The 24,018-nt window shown below is 39.2% G+C and overlaps 1 protein-coding gene across 4 annotated transcripts; it reads left to right on the top strand.

The window, feature by feature from the left end:
- Positions 1–510: 510 nt before the first annotated feature.
- Positions 511–19,599, top strand: LOC130185190 (choline transporter-like protein 2). 4 transcript variants are annotated; one of them, XM_056401514.1, is made up of 22 exons: positions 511–690; positions 8,108–8,156; positions 8,271–8,344; positions 8,440–8,524; positions 9,403–9,487; positions 9,873–9,986; positions 10,120–10,180; positions 10,353–10,476; positions 10,598–10,681; positions 10,800–10,912; positions 11,908–12,039; positions 12,144–12,243; positions 12,506–12,598; positions 13,486–13,570; positions 13,728–13,990; positions 14,130–14,224; positions 14,572–14,675; positions 14,791–14,864; positions 14,996–15,066; positions 15,478–15,566; positions 15,689–15,773; positions 16,309–18,756. In XM_056401514.1, exons 1-22 carry the CDS (start codon positions 663–665, stop codon positions 16,485–16,487), a joined length of 2,187 nt encoding a protein of 728 aa, XP_056257489.1. In that variant the 5' UTR covers positions 511–662; the 3' UTR covers positions 16,488–18,756. The 4 variants fall into 4 exon arrangements, with proteins under 4 accessions (XP_056257489.1, XP_056257491.1, XP_056257488.1 ...); XM_056401516.1 differs by lacking the exon at positions 16,309–18,756 and adding an exon at positions 18,773–19,599 and having other exon boundaries at positions 512–690; XM_056401513.1 differs by lacking the exon at positions 511–690 and adding an exon at positions 5,961–6,398 and having other exon boundaries at positions 16,309–18,757.
- Positions 19,600–24,018: the final 4,419 nt, after the last annotated feature.

The raw sequence follows: 24,018 nt of genomic DNA, 5'->3' as shown, positions 1-24,018 counted from the left end.
ACTTGAGCTAAATGAGATGTTACACCTCCTCTGCAGCCCACTAGCAGCTGTCGTGACTCACAGAGTGCAGAGTCAGATCAGGCAATGTTTGGTCTCTAAGTTGAATTATGAATGAATAAGATTGCGTTCATAATTAATGTTGTCTTGCATTTCATCAGGGCGATAAAAGATATGCTATGCCTTTGGTTTGCAGCACTCTTGGCTGATGAAGACACTTTTTTTTTTTTTTTTTTTTTTACCGCAAATGACTAATGATGAACAAACACAAATGATCTAGACGGCGTTATTTTTAATTAATTACTGAGACTGATTGTATTTGGTCCATTGTCATGAGCGGGATATAACTGTTAGATGGAGAGTAACGCTGTCAGTTAACGGTACAAGAAACGAATCCAGTCTCCTGGACTATAAACTTCCGCCTTCTTTCACTGATTGGTTGAGGGACTTGTCAATCACGGCGTCCTGCGTTTTAATTGGCCCGCTCTCCGTTTCTAAGGAGTCTCCCTTTAAATGTTAGCTGGGCAGTCAAGATTTTTGGAGGGGACTTGTACGAAGTGTTCAAACTGACAGAATCTCCGCACGATAACCTGAAGCCAAGGCTGAAAATATGCTGTAGTCGTCGCCTGTGAGCAGCTCTGGTCCACAACAAACACCCCGTAATCATGGAGCTGGAGGAGAAACCGAAATATGGTAATTATTTAAAGCCCAAACGGGCCTGCTTCACTTTATTTGTCCCGGGATAGCAAGCGTTACCAATCAAGTTACCGTTAGCTAGTTTTGTTTAAGTGCCAAACGAAAACGTTACTCCAACTGATAGCATAGATAGTTCTGGTATGTGTCGTTGATGACTTAAATACCTCTTTTTTTTCGGTCTTTATTGTCTTACATTAGCTGGTACTGCTGAACCACTTTCTCTCTTACCTGTACTTATGAGTTTAATTATTAACCATGTACTTAAAATAGCGGGTTTACTTCTTCATCTGCAGTTATAGCGAATAAATGTGAAGGATTTCAGTTTTTGCTGTTGGTTTGTGTCATGTTTTGAAAATGCAGGGTGCATGTGAGTAAAGCTGGTGGTCCACATTGCCTCGTATATTGTCGGTGTGTATAATGTTCCTGTTTGTCTCCTGCTTGTCCAGTTGCTGCCACATTCCTCAGACTGGTATGGCAGACAACAGGCTATGTATAGAGCTTAGCTTATTAGAACATACCTCAAACAACTGAAGAGGGTCTGTACTTGGTAGTGTCATATTAGACATGTGCTCAGTTTCATACAGTCTACAGCTCAGTATACTGTATCTGTATTTTACAATACATTATCTCTGGTTGCTTTGCTTGTTCCTTGTTTATGGTTGTCATATAGTGTTGAATAGTGGCACACCCTGTTGTATGCAGTTTGAGATCTACTGCTCTTTCTGAATCAGGCTTTTTACGTGGGAAGTGCAATAAATGATTCACACAAAAGACAGAGCATGTTTAGGGAGGATTTTTACTCCTGAAAGGCCTTGTTTTGAGTCAATAACATCATCTTTTAAATGTTAAATGGAGATTTTTGTAGCACTGTGTTGAGCATATTAAGCTTTTGTAGGATGTTGACATTAGCTATACTGCTTATCCTTGCAAGGGGGGCTGGAGTCTATACCAGCTGACGAAGGGCAAGAGGTGTGGTACACCCTGGACGGGTTGCCAGTCTATCACCGGTCTCTAGGATGTTTTTGCACGAGTAGAAATGAAAAACAATATAAGACGCTTCGTCTGTCTGCTGGTTTTTATGATGGGTCTTTAACATTGTTTTTGTCTTCTTGTCTGCACACACCCTTTTCCACTCTGCCTGCCACATGATGGCTAATTGACTCCCATTACCAACCCTTCACGAAAGGGAGCTTCAGTGTGTGTCTGCTTGTTTGTAATCACCAAAATGCCTAGAGGATTCAGACAGTTTGACACAGAGTGAGACGGCAAATAGGTAGAAACAGAGGAGAAAGATAATTGCCTTAAACCCATTGCAGATGATGGTGGTGAATGGCCGCAAATTCACTTAAGAAATCACAGTGGTATGAGGTAAGAGGCTCTGGAAACAGCCAGTGCAACGTGCACATTAATATATCTCAGCGCATGTTGAAACTAGACTGACGAAATCAAAAAAAGGAGACAAGGACAAAAGTCTTATTATGCCATAGGGAGAGCATTTCAGAGTAAAGTATAGGATCGGCCTAAGTTTCACATGTTGGAGTAATTTCAGGCTGAGATATATGAAGAAACCTCAATGACAGGATCTGCAGCAGCCATGCAGCCATGCCCTGGTGGAGATTAGGTGTAATTATAAGCCAAATTTAGGAGCTTGGTTTGAAACCCGATCCCGAGCCTTTCTGACTGTTCTTTCATGTTTGTTAAAGCTTGTTTCAGTTACATTTTCAGATTTACTTTTGGCCTGTTTTATTTGTTTACAGTTCAGTGACTGTACTGTTTGGTTTTTCCTTCTCCGCTACTAATACTCCGTCATTACATCCACCCGTTTCTACTTAAATGTGCTTGATCATACCCTGACAACCCAAGCAGGATCATGTGACTCTGCTAACTTTCGAGTGGTCGTGCCAACTTGCCGACAGTCTGAAATACAAAGGCGTGTTCAGAGCAGTGCAAGACTGATTGGTTATTAAGGTCAGGGAAAATGAGTTTGGGCAGAGGAAGTGATACAAATGCAGAGTAATTTGAATGTGGAAGCAGTACCAGACACTGTCCTCCACTAGTCAGTAGATGGGTTTGTTGATCTTGGCTGACCTCACTGACGTTTTGTTGTTGAGGAACATTTCTGTAATGTTTACAGGAACAGCTCATTATTTTACTATCATTTTCCTTAATGTCCCTTAAAATGCCTTTTTTGGAACATTCAACATTGTGGTCATTTATGTCTGTGTACGGAGGTCGTATAAACATACCAGAATATTGAATCTAGCCTAAAAAATCTCACTGTGCATGAGTCTTGTTTGCCATTGTTGGTGAATAGTCTTTGTTAATTCTAATTTTCATTTGAATTTGATCTTGGGTTCAATTTGTATCATCTGTGTCTGAGCTACAGGAATAAACTGGCTGGAACACAGAGATAAGGAGATGAGGAGATAAGGAGATGATGGTATGAGGTCATCAGCGGTGGAAGCAGAAATTTCGAGGTGTTGCGAGGTCACTAGTTTATCAAGAGATCACACATTTAAAAGGTTAAATTTGTGAGACGATTATGTTGGAGAGGCAGTTAGCGATCAAGTTGAGATAAAGTTCCTTTTCCCTGGATAAAATGTGGTTCCATATTCCTGCTGTTGTGTAAAATTATTGCATGTACGAAATCTTTGGAAACTAGGGGGAAAAAAACCTTGACTGTCAGATATTACGGGACAGATGTCCCAAGTCTTGTACACAAATTTTCCAATTGATTCAACATTTGCTGTGGATATAACTGGTCTAATTTTCTCACAGGCTTCCTTTTGTAACACCAGAAATAGATGTGAACTTGGCCTTTAACACTCCACAACCTCTTACCATAATGAAAGACATGGGGGGACAGCAGCAGGGGGTGGGGGGGGGCAGCTGCAACTTCTAGATTATATTAAAGAGGCTATGATATCATAGTCCCCATAGATATAGTCTTGTTTTCCTAGAAGTTTTGGATTTTTTTATTCACTATACTAAACTTTCTTACTTTAGCTTTTTTGTGTGCTTCTTTTCCTCATCAGGAACTGCAATAACTTTAGGGTCATGCTATTTCATAACAGGATGTCAAAACCGCAATTCATTGTTGAAAAAAAAATGAATTGGAAAGGCTTCTACTGTACATGACAGTAACAGCTGGTTGGCAGCTGGTTGGCAGAAGCAGCTAAGCTAGGCCAATCAAAGTGCTTCACACCCCGCCCAGTTCATGAAGACCAGAAATGTGGCGTGAAACTCAAAGTTAATGTTTTTCACAGTAGATGTTGTTTTGACCTGTCAAACATTGGTGTCACAAATTAATTCCTGACTGCTATGAGAAGTTAAAAAATATCTGCTGATGAAAAAGCTCTTTAAAATAAAATGTTATTTCAATATAATTCGCTTTCCTATTCCTCTACTTTTGTCACAAGCATCCAGTACTGTGGCCAGTAAGTGTCTAAGGGCGTTGTTAAAAATATTCTATCTTCTGAATGAGGGGGTTGACTGAAAAAGTCTGGGAGCTACTGGGCTGGATAGTAAACATTTGTGCTGTTATATTTGAAAACAGTCCTTTTCACAGCAGATATCTTGACTTGTCACAGATAAACAAGCACTTATGTGACTAATAACATTAACAATAGCTCCGCTCTATTCAAGAATCTCAGAAAGCCATGACAGTGCGACGGCGAGCCAGCATGAACAATACCAGGATCCTGAAATGGAAGCAGCTAATTGGAATTCAGCCATCATTTCAGCATTTTATTATTTGCACCTGTACTTTTCCTACTGTGGCATGCCAAAAGGTCTTCTATGAAAAAAGGTCAGCAAGGTTAATTTTAGTTTAGAGATGGGAAGGGCGGTGGTTAAAAAAACAAGGTAGAGTAACTCAGGAATGTCTGGACACAAAAGACAAAAGATGTCTAATGTTCATATTGTCCATGAGGAAAAAACACGATGCAAGACATTAGGCTTTTTCTCACTTTCACTTTTGACTTTGTTTTTCTGTAAACAGAAAGTTTTAAGACATGAACTGATGATAATACTCAGGTATTATTCGACTGTTTCAATTTCCAGTTACCACCTCTACCTTTCTAACAGTTGTTTATTAAATGACAACACAGTAAATACACAGAAGCACAACAGGGATGCAGATGTCTGTAACGGGTGCCCACGTAAACCCTCATTAGAAAAATAGCATGGCATTTCATAATTAAATCAAAGCGCTTACACATGTAGCAAATGTCGTTTGTATTGCTAATGGTTCCAGTGAATGCTCAGTGGCTGACTTGTTGCACAGTGGTGGTTCATTGGAATTAGATTAGATCACATGGAGTGCTTTTAACAGATTAAAACTGTTGCTTACTGCCACAGAGGATAAAAAATTATTTAATTACTCATTTAGCCTGTTTAAAAATTAGAGCTGTGCGTTTTACTTCACCTTGCACTACTGTCGTCACCAGCTGTTCTACCAGTTCAAGAAAATCTAATTACAGGTTAGACAAACAAGTAAGAAATATTGTAGTCATGTGTTTTCTGTTGTGTGTCATGTCACTGTCATCCAACAAATCAAATTCCCCAGAAACCTCCAGCCTCAGTTTCACTGTGTCACTTGGTGAAGAAGCTTAGTTTCAGAAAAATTCACAGCCACTCCAGAGCTCTTGGGAATCCCTGTTTGCAGTAACATTGGCCATGGGACAAGAATAAAATGAATGGAAATGTTCAGTCATTCCAGATGAATTTTTTGTCTCTGTCAGCATCTGTAAAACACATTTTTGGCATTTAGTCCTTCAGTGGACTCTTTGTTGAAACTGAACATAGTCTGATTGCCCTTGGCTGTTGATGACAGAACAGCGTGTGATGGAAAAACGGGAGCTAGAAAGATTTTTGTTTTATCGTTTTCTGTCTCAGTGCAATGCTGCCTTGTCCCCACAAGATGGGAGAAAACATTCTTTGGAGGAGATTTGACTGGATCCTATTTGAGCTGCTCCACCAGGCAGTTTAATTTTATACAAAATCATGAAATGCTTGATTTTTTTTTTTAGCTCAGTATTGTGAGCTTTCACTTCATGCAGGTGATGGTATTTGTAGCCATAAATATCCTGCACACCTGAATCTAATCATCGCTCCTCCACAGCAGTGACACAAGACACCACAGGAGGCAGAATTCCTCCTTGTTTTCTCCAAACACATGTTTTTGATAACATCTACACAGCTTTTCCTCCTCATCCTCAACAGCAGGCCCCACCCTCTCTTTCCGATGTCCACAGCGCTTCTCTTTAACTCCTTGTAGATGAGTTCCCTCGCCTGTTTGGATAGATGGCTGTTTTGAGACAGAAGCAAAGTGGAAACCCAGACAGAAAGAGGTCTTTTGGAAGTGGGAGGGCATAGAGGGGATAGATGCACAGGTGGAGCACAGATTGGAAAAGAGGCAGTTGTTTCAGGATAAAGACAGAAGGGGAAGTCTGAGGTAAGGTGGAGCGTTGCTGTGCTGCCCTAGTGCTCACAGCTATTATTCAGGGACAGGTTGGACTGGTTTTTCCTCCACAATACCTGTGTCTCCACCGCTCTCGCTCATTTAAACCAGGAGAGAGAGGGAGGAAGCAGTGACTAGATAAAGAGGCTGTGGAAAAGGTAAAAGGGTTCTCTGTACTCTTCAACATTTGACCCAGAGAGGAATTTCAAGATGGCTGAGGATGCAGAATATTATGGAAAGCATGGTAACTGCTCTTTTTGCTTTAGTTTCACATTTATTTATTTTTTCATTCTGTGTTTCAAGAAATTTCAAATGACTGGAGGGTTACTTGGTTAATCTTAATTGTCTTATTTTTGCTGCTTAAAAAAAAGAATCCGTGTCATGAAGTGAGTAAATAATTTTGAGTGAAACTGGAGCAGCCGTATCAGCATGTCAGCACTGTGAGGAGTGAAAGGGTGTGTGTGTGTTTGTGTGGAACCTGCTGTTGCTGGTAGCTCTGATTGTACAGGTGTGTGAGAGCGGGGAGCTTTTTTTATCAGTGTTTTCCTTGTACAAATGTTACTGCGCTGTGTGTAGTTAAATCACTTGGCAAGCAAGTTAATTCTTTTAAAACTGAATAAATCATCAATTAAGCACATCACAAGTTGCTACAGCTACACTGAAGTGAACTTCACTTTGTTGAGTCTTGTCAAAAATAGCACCTCAGCCTGACAATACACGACATTACACTATATATTTGAAATACAACACCCATGCTTTTTCTAACAGGAAGCTGTGACCTCTCTCAGAGCTCCTCTGGTAAATGCCTGCTGCAGCATTATCCCCCCCTGACCACATACATAATTAATATGCAAAGACGCCACAGAGAATATCGTGCTCCTGTCTAGACTCGGAGGTGTCAGGATCCAGTACTAAATGGTACACATGCACATGTACACCCTGTGGTAGTAGTGTGAAGACTAATGTTAATGATTTGAGAGATTTAAAGCCCGAACAGGGCAGCCATGATGTCAAAATATTGGTTATGTTGAATATAAAAACATTATTGTTGTTGTGGATGTGCAGCCGATTAATCTTTGACTCTTGATCAGGGTTTTTTTTTTTTTTTTGTTTGCTCTGTAACTATAATGTGGCGTGTTGTGTATAGAGCTGCGAGATGAATTTGCTTAGATAACAAGCTCTCTGCATCCTGCTTCTGATATACTGACCTCAGATAACCGGCAGCAAACTTAACTGTACACCCGAGCCTGCAATAATGATCAGGACTCACAGAACTTCAGCTAAAAGACCAGACACTTGTGATTTCTCAGAAAAATCACATTGCACATTAAGGAATGTGAGTCCTGAAAGTACCACCTTGTAGCAATGCAACCAATAAATATGATGGGAATCATTAAATAATTATCTTTTTTTCTTTTTCTTCTTTGATAATCTGAATGAATTTGGAAGAAATCTTTTCAAAACCAAAATGACACAGTGACAGGTTTTTGGCCTAAAATTTGCATTTTATCTCACAAACTGCATAATTCTAAATTTCTTTGGTTTGGCATAAATCGGCATCAACAGGATGTTATTAGATTTTCAAATTAAATCTACTACTATAAAGGATTCACACCCCCTCTGGTGGCTGTGCAAGTTAAGCTGGCTTCGTCCTTCAAAAGGGTTTTCTTTTCTTAGTCACCAGGGAGGAATTTGTCAGGATGCCAGGCGAGTCTGTTTAGAGGGAAAAGTCATCTGACAGAAGAATGGGAGGAAAAGGGAGGGGGGGTGTATTATTTCTTAACCTTAAATCCACCCCCTTTTAAAAACTAATTCTGGCTTCAAGGTGCACCTCTGTTTTTAAAATATTAGGTTTTGTCTACAGTTCATAGGACCTCTCACCAAGCCGTGTTTTCAGTAGCCATAATGCTAAGACCTCACTGAGTGATAAATGCACTTGTTTCTTTGATGTAGGCGAGCCAAGGAAGTATGACCCCACCTTCAAGGGCCCGATTCAGAAAAGGTGAGATAGAGATGTGATTTTTTTATTTATTTATTTTTAACCCTGGCTTTTACAGTGTGTAAACAACTACAAATAGTTTCTTTCAACCCTCCAACTCTGCTCTCTCCATTCTAGGGGTTGCACAGACATCGTGTGCTGCATCCTCTTCGGTCTTGCCATAATTGGTTATATTGCAGTGGGAGTACTCGGTAAGGAAACAGCACTGCGTTTTGCTTTTCCTATAAAACCTCAAACTAAAACCTATTAAAAAAAAAACTTTAACCTTCTGTTTTTCTTCTTCCAGCCTGGTCTCAGGGTGACCCCAGAAAGGTGATCTATCCCACAGACAGTCGAGGCCAGTTCTGTGGGCAGGCGGGCACCCCACTTGAGTGAGTTGTTCTCAAGTATAGATTTACTTATTTCTGTTGCTCTGCTGGATTTTCTTCTTACTTTGAGAGTAACACACACACAGTTACAGTTTGAGTCCAGTTCACTGTGTTTTATTCACCTAATGTTTTCAGCCATCTTGCCTTCATCAGGGCAGATGCAAAGATAAAAGAAGAAAGAAAACAATATTATCATCATCCTTTTACCTAAAAATGACTATTCAAAAAATACCATTACTCTTAGTTCCAAATACAAAAAGCCAAAGAGAAAATCTTCTTGCCATAAAAACAAAACATACAATTTTTTTTACAGCCATCTGTTCTGAATATTCACTATCAAATACAGGTTGAATGTCCAGACTCTGTTCTCCTTTATATCTTAATATTTATGGATAACACAAACTTATTTTGATATCAGTCTGTTGTTGACCTCAACTTCCAACTGTTTTAAAAAATAAAAAACGCTTTTCTCTGAGATCAAATATAATCCAACAAAACTCAGCAAAAATGAAAATCTAATTCCTTATTCAACCCTCTTGGGATTAAAGTGCCCAGTTTAGAGATTCCAGATTACTCTAAATTGATATGCTAACAGGTAAATGACATCCTTTGTGTTTCATGAAACCACTCTGCTCACTTTTTACTATTTATATAAGAGGAAAAAAGTACAAGTGGGTGCATGGCTGAAGCACTTTGCACTGATACTGATTGATGGGCTGTATATACGGAAACCAGAAATGGCCACAACCCTGATGAAGGCAAGATAGTCAAAACACTGGAGAATGACATGTCCTCATTTTGATGAGTCTGTTAGTCATTGAAATACACAGACACTGCTCATGTACTTTTTCTGACTGTTTTGTATTTTTGTGTTTTAACAGGAAGAAGACACTGTTGTTCTACTTCAACATCATGAAGTGTGCCAGCCCCATGGTGCTGCTGGAGTTCCAGTGTCCGACCACACAGGTGTGAACTCCACCCATCTGTCCTCATGCAATCTTTCCTGCTGATGCAAAACTATCCCAGTATACCAGTATATAAGTGGCACACAAACAGACATCAATCATCATTTTTGTGACCACCACCCACAACTGTGAATGGCACCATTTCCTGTGCACATTGCACAGTGGGGAAATAGTGTCCAGTAGCAGGGTATACTTTCTCCAGTTTGAATACACTACATGCTCATTCTGTAGCATGAAACTGGGACACGGCTCCTGTTTTTGTTTTCTTCCTCTGTCACCCTGACCAAATTGTTGGCATCGGCATCCGTTCTCTTTGCTATTTATCTAAAATTAGGACTATCGAGTTCTTTTCCTGCACTTGATGTAACTGTATCTTTCCTGTTTAGTTGTGTGTGGAGAAGTGCCCAGAAAAGTTCATGACGTTGGTCAAAGCCTACGCCAACAAAAAAGACTTTGACTACTACAAGAACTTCTGTAAGGAAGGTGTGACAAACACAATGGTGAGTTTAAAGCCATGTGGTTGAGATGCGTGCTTGGATGCTTCTCTCCAGTGTCACTGTGAATTATCTCAATTATTTTGATTGTCCAAAGCTTCTCACTCACCTTATCTGTTTTGGATGTACTGTGTTTCAGGGTATACCAGAAATCCTCAGGTTAGGCCTCTGTCCTTCCATGCTGATGCCCAGCAAGCCCTGTGAGTTGGATCTCCCTAAATAGATCATCCAAAACACACTGTTAATACAATATATATCACATTTTGTATACATCCAGAGCACCAGTGCAGGTTTGGAAAGTGCTGGCTTATTTAAAAAAAAAAAAAAAAATCAACCGGTCTCTTTTTAAATTGTTGGGATTTTCTTCTTCAGTCACACGCAGGTGTTTCCCAGCTTTGGGCCAGAAAGGAGGTGTGATAACTGTGGGAAACATCTCTCGCTTTGATGATGGAAGTGGAAACATGAGAGACGCCAAGGATCTCATGGATGGAGTCAAGTTAGTACATCACTGGAGTCATTGTGACATGAATTCTCTTGAGCTTGAAATGAGCTTTGGCCTGTCCTAACCTGCCACATTAGGCACTAAGACAGATAAACTCACAGAAATCTCTCCACAGGAATGCCACTGTGGTTATTGAGGCTCGTCAGGTGGTCATGAAAATCTTTGAGGATTACACGCACTCCTGGTACTGGATTCTCATGTAAGACACTGACATTTGTGAATCTGCTTCTTGTTCACTTTAATCCGGTTTGTGCATGCGGGATGAACATCAGCTGATTTCACAGCTCACTCTCTCCCTCTCTGCGCTCTCCCTGCAGAGGGTTGGTTATTGCCATGGTCACCAGCCTGCTCTTCATCATCCTCCTGCGCTTCCTGGCAGGGATCATGGTCTGGATCATGATTGTCCTGGTGATACTGGTCATAGGATACGGTAAGGACAAAAGCACCCAAGACTCCATCATTGTCTTTGTCATTCTCACCTCAAAATAGTTGAGGTCCAGAAAGCAGGTTTAACAAACTTTGAACCCTGAGTTGACCGACCCTTGACCCTGAGGTTCCTGTTACAGAAAAGGTGATCACAGTTAGTTAAATAAAATCTGAGTATGTTCACTCTGATGTTAATCCACAGTGCCATACTACATACTAATTCTGTACTATACTACTGTAGACTAATCTTTTATAGGGATGTGCCCATTGCTTAGGGGTTAAGATGCCAATCATGAACGGAAGAGTCATTGTTTTGAATCCTTCACTTCATGTCGTCTTTCCTCTGTCACTGTTGATTTCACTCAACTTAATTAGCTGCCAAAACAAGTAGTACAGTTGATTGATATCAACATGCTGATTGAATACTTGTACCGCCTGACTAAACCTGAAGTGAGACTTCATAATGCCATGTGTCTTAGCTTCATACTATTTATTTATTTTTAATTAGTTTAAACACTTATTTAGTAAATATTTAGTGCAGGGGAACTGTTTTGACAACAATACAACCTGACAGTTGTGCACAGTCTTCCAAAGAGAACTTCCATTTGCAAAAATCCACCGTCTGATGTTATGACGTTATCAATAAGGAAGCGTCATGAAGCTGCCAGTGAGCAGGTTCACATTCACAGGGTAAATTGCAGCAGTAACTGAACAAAAGGTGGAATGACCCCCTTTTCTGAAATGGGAAATCCAGACTTTTCCTCAGCTCATGGTTCCCTTATTAGAGTGGTACTTATTAGAGTTTTCACTTAACCTGCTTCCTGGGACAGAGGCTACACCTCTGATGTTTGCTGCCTAATTTACATTTTAGAAAAGTGAAGTTTTTTCCTCATGCAAAGATTTCCACATTTGGTTTCTGCTTTGTTTGCACGCTGATTCAGTTCTCTCTTACCAGTGCCATATTTAAACAATTTAAGGTTCTCTTTTGTGATGTGTCAGGTATCTTCCACTGCTACATGGAGTTTGCTTCCCTGAAGGGAGAGGCAGGATCTAACGTGACTCTACAGGATCTGGGCTTCCAGACAGACTTCTCGGTCTACCTGCAGATTCGACAGACGTGGCTGGCCTTCAGTCAGTACACAGCTCATCGTCGTGCATGTTTATAGACTGTGACATGTTGCTGTAAAACGAGGACACCCATATGATCTCTCCCTCTGCCACCACTTCTCCTGTAGTGATTATCCTGGCCATCGTGGAAGTCGTCATCATCCTACTGCTCATCTTCCTCAGGAAAAGGCTTCTGATCGCCGTCGCTCTCATCAAAGAAGCCAGCAGGTCAGACTTCACATTAGAGCTGCAGACACTTTTAGAGGAGAGGATGGGAAGAGTGCAAAAACAGATCAATGAAAGCTGAGATGTTGAATTGTTCTGACTCTTAAATTGTTTTTAGTGTGACTCACAGTAATGGATTAAAGTGTCAGAGTAATGGCACAGGCACGGATGAAGTCATCAAAATATAACTCAAAGCGAAGATTGTTTTTTCTCTTTTTGGCTTGGATGTGTGTAACCACCAATGATGCTGTTCTTGTGTTCGCAGAGCCATTGGACACGTGATGTGTTCCCTTTTCTTCCCATTGTTCACCTTCGTCCTCCTGGCCATAGTTATTGCCTACTGGGCAGTTACTGCTGTGTATCCTTTTCAAGTTACAGTCATTGTGTTATTACTAAAGGTGGATTGTAGTCAGAAAACCCAGCAACCACAGGTACAGAAATCTAATACTCGGAAACAGTTGTGGAACTTCCTTTTTAAAATCCTTTATTTATACAGGTGTTCTCATTGAGATCGGGATCTCTTATTTCTAAGCAGGTCAGAAAATGGATCACCAGAATCTATTATTTTCTAAGTCTGATCTAAACAGTTTTATCTCCTGTGTGACTGTGTGACTGAAGAAGGACAGGTAAAAAAAAAAGTTTTTTTTAAATTTGTGAAAGAGATGGAATTTTTTTCTTACAAGAATAATTTTTCAACTATGAAAACTGGTAAAATTTCAGCCTCTTCTGGCCGAAATGAGTATTACAACAACAAACAGACCTGACAAAAAAATCACCTGCCTGTTTTCACAGATGGAAAAAAGTCACTTCACCTCGCAAAACATTTATTTATTTATTTATTTATTTATTCACTTTTTCCTGATCTTCTTAAGTCATAAACACAGGAGAAAACAGGGGAGATATTTTCCTCACTTGCTTCTCAGTGCCTCTGTAATTTTTCTATTAATTGTTTAAAAAAGTAACTAAAATAACAGCTTGAATTTTGATATGAGTTATTTTGTGACACAATACTAATAATAATAGAAGTATTTTGCAGCTCTGTACATGTTTACTCAAACAAGTGACCATCCAGTTCATTGTGAAGTCGAGGTCAGACAGCAGAGGATGACATAATAAACTATTAGACTGAAGCACATGTAAGTCGCTTCTGTGAAAAGCATCTGAAAACGTGAATGTAATGTGACGGTAGAATATAGGATGTTGATTGAAGTGCTAATGATTATAATCCTTGACAGAGCTGATCAGTTTCTTGTCTACCTCGAATGAGCCTATCTACAAAGTTTTTAATGAGTCGATATGTGAACACTCGAGGAAAGTGTGTGACCCAGCTGTAAGTTTTCTCATTTCACCTGTTAATGTTGGAACATCTGGGCAGCTTCTTCTTTTTTTTTTTTTTTTCTACATATTACTGACTCATCTGTTAAAATGCATGTTTACACCATCACATCTTCTGGATTTCTCTCCATGTCATCCGAATCTGTGCTCAGGACTTCACGAGCAGTCCAATGCAAACGCAGTGCCCCGACTCCCAGTGCCTTTTCGCCTTCTACGGAGGAGAGACGGTTTACCACAAATACCTGATCGGCCTGCAGTTCTACAACGTCTTCCTCTTCTTCTGGTGTGCCAACTTTGTCATCGGTCTGGGACAGATGACTCTGGCCGGGGCCTTTGCTTCTTACTACTGGGCCTTTGTCAAGCCAGATGACATGCCTGCCTTCCCAGTGTTTTCTTCCCTCGGGAGATCTCTCAGGTGTGTGTGTGTGTGTGTGTGTGTGTGTGTGTGTGGGGGTATATTTCACATTTGTTGTTTTTCCATCTATGTTGTCTCCCTCACGATTTTCTTACACAACGCAAAATTGTGTTTCAACTTCTTTCGTGTCTTGTTTCAGGTATCATACCGGAAGTCTGGCGTTCGGCTCCCTCATCCTCTCCATAGTTCAGATCATCAGGGTTCTGCTGGAGTATCTGGACCACAAGCTGAAAGGTTTGTTACTTTAGTGGATCACAATATTATGTCTGTATAACATACGGACCACAATCAAGTAATAACCTTTGATCAAGCTGACGTGCAGTGCACATAGGTGTGGTTTACTCTTATCTGGACAAATAGTAGCGATAAAGATGTCAGTGATGGAAAAGAACATTAGTTTGATGGCACAGTATTTCCCTCTGTTCAATCACTGAAGTGCAAATATAGGTGAGGTGAGGCATACATTTGTTTTATATCTTATTTATCTCTAATGCATATTTGGGGGTTAGGATTATCTAGAAAACCTGTCTCCACTGTTTGTTAAATGTTCTCGTATCTGTGGATCATTGACTCATTCACAGGAGCCCAAAATAAGTTTGCAAAGTTCCTGTTGTGCTGTCTGAAGTGCTGTTTCTGGTGTCTGGAGAAATTCATCAAGTTCCTGAACAGAAATGCGTACATCATGGTGGGTGGTTCATTAATTTATTCCACTGAGCTCAGCCCTGGCATCATTAAAATTGAGGCAGATTGTATTGTTTATGTCGGAGTATTTGATTGTAATGAGTGCATTTGGCCTCTAGGTGGCGATTTATGGCAAAAACTTCTGCACCTCAGCCAGAGATGCCTTCTTCCTCCTCATGAGGAACATGATCAGGTGTGTGCAAATATTGTGTAATTTTGCACAAAAACAATTTAAATGATTTTTTGTGTATATAAAAGAAGTCTTTTTTTTTTTTTTTTTTTTTTTTACAAATGACTGTTTAAATGATTGTTTTTAATCCCCAGGGTGGCCATCTTGGATAAAGTGACAGATTTCCTCTTGTTTTTGGGCAAACTGCTCATCGTTGGGCTTGTGGGTGAGTCGCCTTATTTCATCCTTATTCTTCATACTTTCAGAAAAGTGTGTGTGTGTGTTTCTGTGCATATTGAAGCAAATTGGCACGAGTTTTTGGGGGATATTATAATGCAAACTCATTGATATTAATATATTGAGTCAGTGATGCAATAGGAGAGAATTATTAATATTAACACATTACAGTATTTACCTCATTATCTTTAGAGACCAGCATTATGAACTTATTCAAAGTCAGTGTGCAACAACCTGTTCTAAAATATACAGGTTAGAGTTAGGATTAAATTTTTACCGTATACAGGTGCTGTTTTTTTCTTTTTCTAAATACAACAGTACTGAATGGGGATCCATAGATGTTATTGCAATATGTAACTATTATTCACAATTTGAGTTTTCTTTGGTCTTGCTTCCACAGGCGTCTTTGCCTTCTTCTTCTTCTCTGGGAGAGTGAAGGCCTTTGAGGACACGGCTCCCAATCTCCACTACTACTGGGTGCCCATCATGGTGAGTCTTTTTTGTGAGTGAAATATACACATATTTGCACACATATTTTTTATATATATATATATATATACATACACATACATACATCTGCTTTACATGCCTCTGGTTCCTGTCCTCAACAGACTGTGGTAGTTGGCTCGTACCTCATCGCCCATGGATTCTTCAGTGTGTACGCCATGTGCGTCGACACATTGTTCCTCTGTTTCTGTAAGTAGCACCTCCTCATCTTTTCTGACAATCGTATAATATTTAAAGATTGCCTACATGAGTGTCGGATGGACTTACAAGCACTGTAATCATTGAAGAAAGATGAATCGTTCGCGGCTCGATGTCAAATGTGAAGCTTAATAATCAGCTGAGACAAAACTTTTCTCACTTCACGAGTTCTTACTTTGCTTCTGGTGTTGGGCTGTCACTAATTCTAAATTGCATGAAGATGGTGTGCCAAAATTTCACCACCATTTCATAATAACAGTCTGTGGCTTACAGTATGTTAACCTGAAAATTGCTGCTTGGTGTTAAACTGTAACTTTTAAAATCTGAAATGCCTGTGGGTGCCTTTGCTTGCTTGCTATTTGACCCTCTTTCTCTTTTTTTTTGTCTCTATCTTCCTTTTCTCACTTCTCACAATTCACCACCTCCTCTTCCTCTTCCTGCTGGCCCTTTCTACACTAATTTTCTGTTCCACCCATTAACACATATACAAATACATACACACATACACACATTCATACACAAAAAGGTGAAGACCTGGAGCGCAATGACGGTTCAGCCGCAAGGCCTTATTACATGTCGTCAACTCTTCATGAGATTCTGTGGAAGAACATGGCTGAGGATCCGACTCCGTCTTCTGCTCAGCAACAAGACAATCAAGACCTCCAGTTGAGAGAACAGCAGGCCAGAGAGGAAAACGCATCTTAGAGAGGAGGAGTTTTGTAGGAAAGACACTCAAGATTTTTCACTGAATTACAGGCACTTAACTGCTATAGTTCAAGACTTAAAACGTGATAGTAAGGAGCTGGTACTTTGTCGTCGCCCATTGGGAAACCCTCTTTTGCACATAACCCACTCGTCTCAGAGAGGCAGATTGTGGTGCAACTGTAGATCACAATGCCTTAAAGTGGCAGGGGTTCAGTGTTTTGCTTCACTACCCTTAATGGATCCAACCCTCTGACTGAATGAAAGTCTCCTTCATTCACAGCTGACTGGTGTATAACGTTTCCTTTAACCTAACTGCCCTCCAACACAAGGAAACATGGGAAATAAGATGTTATTGAATTGTTTTCTTAATTGACCATTCACTAAGTTCTTCCTCCAGTGTCCAATCACAGCTTAGCAGCTGTAACTAGACACTGCAGGCCTGTAACACTTGTTGACGTGGTGTGTGGCTGTAGTAGTAGTTAAAATGTACATTTAAAGAATTTGGACCTTGCTGCCTTTTATGTGAGATATCCAAATTTAAAAATATAAGTTGTTAAAAGTTTAAGGAATTGACGAAACAGTGTGTTCATCTGCTCTAACAGGATGCAATCATTAGCATGTCCAGCTATCTAGCTTACCTACCTACAGCTGTAACCAAGAGTTAATTTCAAGGCCATTTTCTGGACTTACAAATCTGTGTGGAAACTGAGCCTGGATGCTATCAGAGTTTAGGCTAACTTTAGCAGCTCTGTCATGCTCTTTATTAGATTTAGGAAAGTTTACACTCTAGCAACACATTTATCATCAGAGGTAGTGTTGTATTTGTCAGACAAATTGGTTTGTCCTCATTCTATAAGCCTTTTAATGCTAAAATTAAAAATACTGTTTTAATTCAAGCTTGTATCTTAAAGCATAAATATACATGTGTATAGTAAAGTATGTTAGCTAAGCAGTCAAACGGGGATATGTTACAATAGAATAAGTGTGTATTTAAAATTCCTTTACAGGGTTTTCATTTGAAAATAAGTCAGGTGGAAATATTAAAAATTCAAGGCGCTAACGTTAGCTTAATCAGTTAGCTAGCTCCGGCTAATAAACTCGTCCTGCGGGCTAGAAATGAGAAGTTGCTTTTGTCTAACTATCTGAAGTGCAGGCCCTTTCAGAACTGACTACAAATCTTTACAGATGATTCTTCATCTTCTCCCGTCTTTTAACATCATTAGCTGCTAATGTGCTGTGCTAGAATGGAAAGTCTGTAGCAACAGTGAGGAGGCCCGGGAGCTTAGCGGATGGTCAGTTGAACATTAACCATTTTTCTTGGAATGAATGCTTTTTAAAATGTGCACAGGAATATTACACAAACATAATTTGATGCATGATTAATATGAAAATGTTGTTCTCCTGTTGGAGGTGATAAGACTTTAATTGGTTAAGAAACTTTGTCTTGTTGACAGCCAGGTATTTCTTCATCTTTTAATGACATAGGGTTGGGAATGACTGTAGCTGGTTTGTGATAGTCTTCAATCTGATTGAAAAATAGCTTCACTAAATATCTTGATTATTTAAATGGCTTAATCTGAGGTTACCTGACATTTCTAAACTTGTTTTTTTGCATTTTATTTGTTCCTCCCACTGCCACTGGCCAGTTGAAACTTGAAGCCGTTCATGTGCCTCATTTACAGTGTTAATATTGGTCTGTTTGCACCTTAGGGTACCTAATTGTTTACAGTTTATGCAATCAGAACCACGTGATCATCAGTACTACTCCTTTACTATGCTGTACTATTGATGCACTTTAATTTCTGTTCACACAAAGCCATAACAGATTTGTATCTGTATGAATGAATACTGGTGATTTTCTTGAAGCTAGTTGTTTTGTAGTTTCTTATGTTGACGTTTTTACTGTAAAGCAGTGAAGGTTTGCATTCAGTACCTTTTTACAAAGGATTGTGTTCTTGGCAGTGCAGCTGCTTAAATAAACTGTATTTGAAACAAGTTTTCACTGTGTAAAGCAGGATTTTAAGTCTTTAAATGGATGCATGTTGTTGGCAATTGAACCATTTATTAAAGCCTTTTTTTCTACAGAACTGGAAACGAGCCAAATTAATTTTGTCCTTCAGATTTACTGGTGTATTGAATATTAATTGTGAAGCTTGATCCTCATTTAAAAGCACTTGACTCTGTTTAGGATGTAGAATGTCTCTGTTGTACATAAAAATAAAAACTGTGCTCGAGTTTAAAATAAAAACAATGGCTCTAATGATTTGTATTTAATCTCGTTCCAGTGGAAGATCTTGAGAGGAACGATGGCAGTGCAGAGAGGCCATACCTGATGCCTGACAGCCTCCGCAAAATCCTGAATAAGAAGAACAAGACCCAGCCGGCTGAGTAGAGCACGTCCTCTCACAGTGAGAGCCTTAGTGAGGCGAGACTGTGGCTGAAAACTGACTGTGGTATGAGTCAGAGGGAACTGGTCTGGACCAGAGCCTAATGCCATCAGTCACCAGGAGCCTACAGGTGACAATCAGTAGTGTCATACATTGTATTTTTTTCTGCCAAATGTGACATAACTTCAGTCCAACGTGTCATTCCATCAGGGTCTAAAAAGGGAGTTCACATTCCCACATATCTCCGTTTATGAGTGAGACACTTTTGATCTCTGTAGATTTTAGTTTTTTTTTTTTTTTTTTTCCCCAAAAACATTTTAATTATGTTGTAAATTATTTTTAATCAAGTAAGCAGCCTACTTTCAGCATGTTTTTATTTTTAATATTTGAGTGTTATATGAAGGTACACATAAAACTAAGGATAATCTATTAAAGTTGTTGTAATCTTATGTAATATTTGAATAAATAATTAACCATATTGTTACCAAAGCCATTACACTGCCAGTCAGGCATATTGTAGTCAACACCTTTTCTATTTTCATAGACTCTTACATAAAGTATCTGATGCTGTGGTGCAACTTTTATCAGCAACATTATGGAGAGATATAAATGAGAACAAAAGCAAAGCTTATATTGTTTTTGATGTTCAGGCTTATACTCGTGTCATGTTTGTGGAACTGAATTTGAGATTGTTTTTGAAATAAAACATAGTTTTTTATTTTTTATTTGTGAGACCGTTTCTCTTTTAACCCATTGGTCATTTCCTCGCGCTTGGAGCTGTTCCCTGTTGAGCGTCGATGTTACTCTGTGCACCATGTGATTGCACAAATATGCAAAGTCATCCGGATCCTCTTCTGCTTCCGCACGTGACTGGTTAATCCATGGTGGCACTGATGTGCATGATTATACTTCATCATTATCTCTGATAACGTCTCTGAACATTGAAATCTCTTAAGCCCTCTCAGTACTAATTCCTTTACATTTTAACAAATCCACAACTGTCTCTGACTTTATAGGCCTGATATAAAACACATGCTGCTTTCATGCTTGAACATGTGCAGTACTTGTTCAGAGGTAAAGCACCTCGCTGGAAACCAGTACAATACCGTTATATATTTGCATGTTGAACTTGTTGATTCTAGCTAGCTAATGTGGCCGATAGATTTCCAGTGAGAAATTAGAGATAGTTGCAGTAATGACGAAAACCCAGACAAGACCAAGTTAGTTATTAGCAGGCAGTGAGAAATGACCCAAACAGGGTCAGTGGGCAGTTTGAGTTAAAAGGCCCACCTTCACCTGACAGTTAGCATGAAATTAATAGTTGATTTGCAGTGTCTACCTCTACTCTTTGTTATCAGTTAGTAGTTATTATGACATGTTATTTTTTAGCCACACATAACTTTATTTTATTCATTTCAATGTGTATGTTTTGCTGTTAATTTAATGGCTGGAGCAGGGTATCGTTACTCATACAAATGCCCCACTCTGGGATTACACGGCACTGTCTGTTGGTTTATAGTAGATATTGAATTGCTCTAACTGTTGTATTAAGATTTTATACTCTGATTCTTTAAAGTATGAAAGACAACAACTGTGTGCCTTCATCAGATTACATGTTCCGACTCGTGATACATTCAAAACCAAAATGCTGTTTTCTATTCCAGTTCATAACACACACAGGGACACACACACATGTACCACAACACTCCCTTTTCAACACATTCAACTCTAATAATCTGTCTAATAACACCATCCAACCCTCCATTCGTGGCATAGCTTTAGTGCAGATCAACTTCTTTAAGCAGCAGGAATTTTGTAGTTTTCTACCTGCTGTTCCGCTTTTGACCATGAGGGGGAGCCAGTGCAGCAGGAGAGGCTCTTATCTCTGCTGTGTCAGTAACGCCAGCTCACCTGACAGGAAAGTTTTGTCATGCTAAGATTCTAATCTGCTTTCTAAAAAGCATATCAGCACCTCAACCACACACAGTACATCACCTGTGATGGTTCATGGACACTGCTGTCACTTTGACTCTGTGCCAACAACTGAGTCAGCTGTACTGTCCGGTAGTCTGTGCTAAAACCTTGACTGTAGTGAGTTTCATGCAGGCGTTTCAATGGCAAGGTTGCCATTCAGAAACATATAAAAAAATACACTATGTGTAAAATGTCTTTTGTTTTTCCCAAACAAAAATATGATATATGTAGATATATTGTATTTCCATATATTAAATAAAATTAAAGCACATCATAAAAATTCTATATGAAACCTATTCGAAATTGGAATCTTTTCTTATATTAACATATACGTTTAGCCCATACAAATACGTAGCTATGTTTATCTTACCTACATTCACTGCAGACAGTATTTAACCTTCCCACAATAAACTCCATCAACACAATAACTTTATTAGCATCATAACTGTTCCCAGGGAATATGATTTCATTTAATTATGTTTGAAGTCAAACAGTGAGCGAGGAGTGGAACAACAAAAGATGCTGTTTTCTTTGCAGTTTTTGCGTCAGAGGTCCTGAGTGGTTAACGAGGCTTGTCCCATGAGGGGGTTCTTTCACTCCAGTCTCCATGGACAACACCTGAATAAGCCTGAGTGGGTGAGTCATCAGCTGGAGTGGTGGAGTTCTGGAGAGTGACTGGTATGCACTTGATGTGTGCCACTGTGGACCTGGCAACCCGTGAAAAATAAAAAATGGCAAACAGCCTTTTGGTACTACTTCAGTATGTTTCCATTTGAAGCATTTTTGTGTTCGATAAAAGGTTGTAAGGAAGGTAATGAGGCTTGAGTCATGATTCACCACATCTGGAGAAGTTTGGAGAAATCCAAACTCAACCTACTACATCTGCCAGCATATGTTATAGCTTTTATAACAGTAATTATAGAGGTCAGAAATTGTTCTTTTCTAAGGATGTTTATGTTATTTTAGTCCAGTTTCTTGTGCTATATGTGGGACACAAGCTAACAAACAGCAGGATATGTTATTCTGGGCTCAGGTGAATGATCACTGAGGCTATGTTGTAATACTTGCACCTGGATACTGATCTGTGACCAACAGTGTTTTCATAAAAGTCGATACGATGAACATCAGTTTGCTTCTCTACACATCCAGCAGACAAGCAGCAGCATTAGCATTTATTTAAAGCTGTGTTTCTGGTCAGCTTGAGAACTCATACAGAAATGTAATATATGACACATATGTCCCTATAATATCAAGAGTGATGTTGCCGTATATATCTCCTATATTACACAAAATATACATATATTAAAAGAATTTTTTTATATAGGTTTAACATGTTGCAACCATATATGTGAATGATATATATAGGCTATATAATTCATATATGCAAATTCACCAAAACAAGATACATATAAAAACATCACAATGACATAAAAACATGTTTATCTTCACATTCTGGGAAAGTGTTCTCAGACTTTTGGTCCCTACTGTATATAACATCAACATATACTGACAGGCTTTGGGATGGATATATATTTATGTAACACATGTCTACAATATAAACATACATAAACATAGCTACATATTTGTATGGGTAAGACATATATGTCAATATATGAAATTATTCCAATTTCTAATAGGTTCCATACAGAATTTTTACATATATGCTTTTATTTTATATGCACATGTATGTTAATTTCAATATTTCTACATATATTTGCGTCTCCTTTAAGCTCTGTTGTTGTTGTTGTTGTTGAGCTCTCCTGAGACTCATAATATCATAATACAATATATGACTGTTTAGAGCGAATCCAAATGTGCTGAAGCGGTGAATTTACTGTCAATGACACACTTTAATGTTTATGCTTTGCCATAAAGTCCGGCCCCAGTCATGAGGCTCATGAATGCTGAGAGGTTTAAAAGGTATTTGTCTCTTGTGCTGCGTTGATAAAGAACCGTCTGTCTGCATTCCTCACCACTGCTGTTGTGCGTCAGCTTTTCTCTGAAGTCTTTGAATTCCTGAATCCAAAAAAACCAAATGCTTGAATTCCAAGAACTGTGTGAGATTCTGGCAGCAGGGACTCATTGTTCGTGGCCAATATATATAATATTGTGCAACACAAGTACATTACACTATATTGTGGTTAGAACTGGAGCTGCCAGAGTAATAGACGCTTCTCTGTGGCCCAATCCCTGCAAGCGTCCAGACATGAGATTGTAATCCGTGACAGGCAGAAAGCATGAAAATATTCAGTGGCCTGCTGCTGGAGAGTCTTACATAATTTAAAGAGCTCTCAAAAGACGGCATGCAGAGGTGGGACTGAGTGTGTCCAACAGGAACAGACGGTACTCATTCAGCGTGTAGTGTGTGTGTGTTTTAGTCATCACTTCAGTCCACGACTTTGGTCCTAACTGACATTTCTCGACAACTATTCCATTGATGCCATAAACTTTGCCACAGATATTCGTCTTCCTATCAGAATGAAATGTGAGCCCTTAAAGTTTACCACCACATGTCAGAATTTGTCCAATTTATGACCAAATACCTATAAAACTACTAATATTCCCATCAGCCTCAGCTGTTCTTTGTGTTTAATGCTAATTAGTAAATGTTAACATGATAGCACGCTGATCTGAGAAGGTGAACATGTTAAACATTAGACCTGCTAAAAATCAACATCAACGTTAGCATGTTGATGTTAGCATGTTGATATTAGCATGCTGACGTTAGCATGTTGCTATTAGCATGCTGACGTTAGCATGTTGATATTAGCATGTTGATGTTAGCATGCTGATGTTAGCATGTTGATATTAGCATGTTGATGTTAGCATGCTGATGTTAGCATGCTGACGTTAGCATTTTGCTCAAAGCAAAGTGCAGAGCTGCTAGCTCGGCTGTAGTCTCTTGGTCATATGAGGCCAAAGTTGCTCCTGAACTCAACAAATATTTTCACTTGTTTTGAATGTGAGGATAGCGATTTCTGCAATATTTTACTGGGGGGAAATTTCATATTCATAAAGCGAAAATGTCTCAAATCAATTCCCTCATTTAAGTTGGTTCTAATTGATCTTGAACGTTAATTTGAGTCTCTCAAATTGGTGACAAACAAAAGGTCCATGTCAGCAGTTATTATATATTCTGAAATGTTTGTCTGAAGAAGTCTGTCACCATT

This window comes from Seriola aureovittata, chromosome 17 (genome assembly GCF_021018895.1).
Source record: "Seriola aureovittata isolate HTS-2021-v1 ecotype China chromosome 17, ASM2101889v1, whole genome shotgun sequence".
Taxonomy (NCBI): Eukaryota; Metazoa; Chordata; class Actinopteri; order Carangiformes; family Carangidae; genus Seriola; species Seriola aureovittata.
This window is presented reverse-complemented; position numbering and strand designations above follow the sequence as displayed.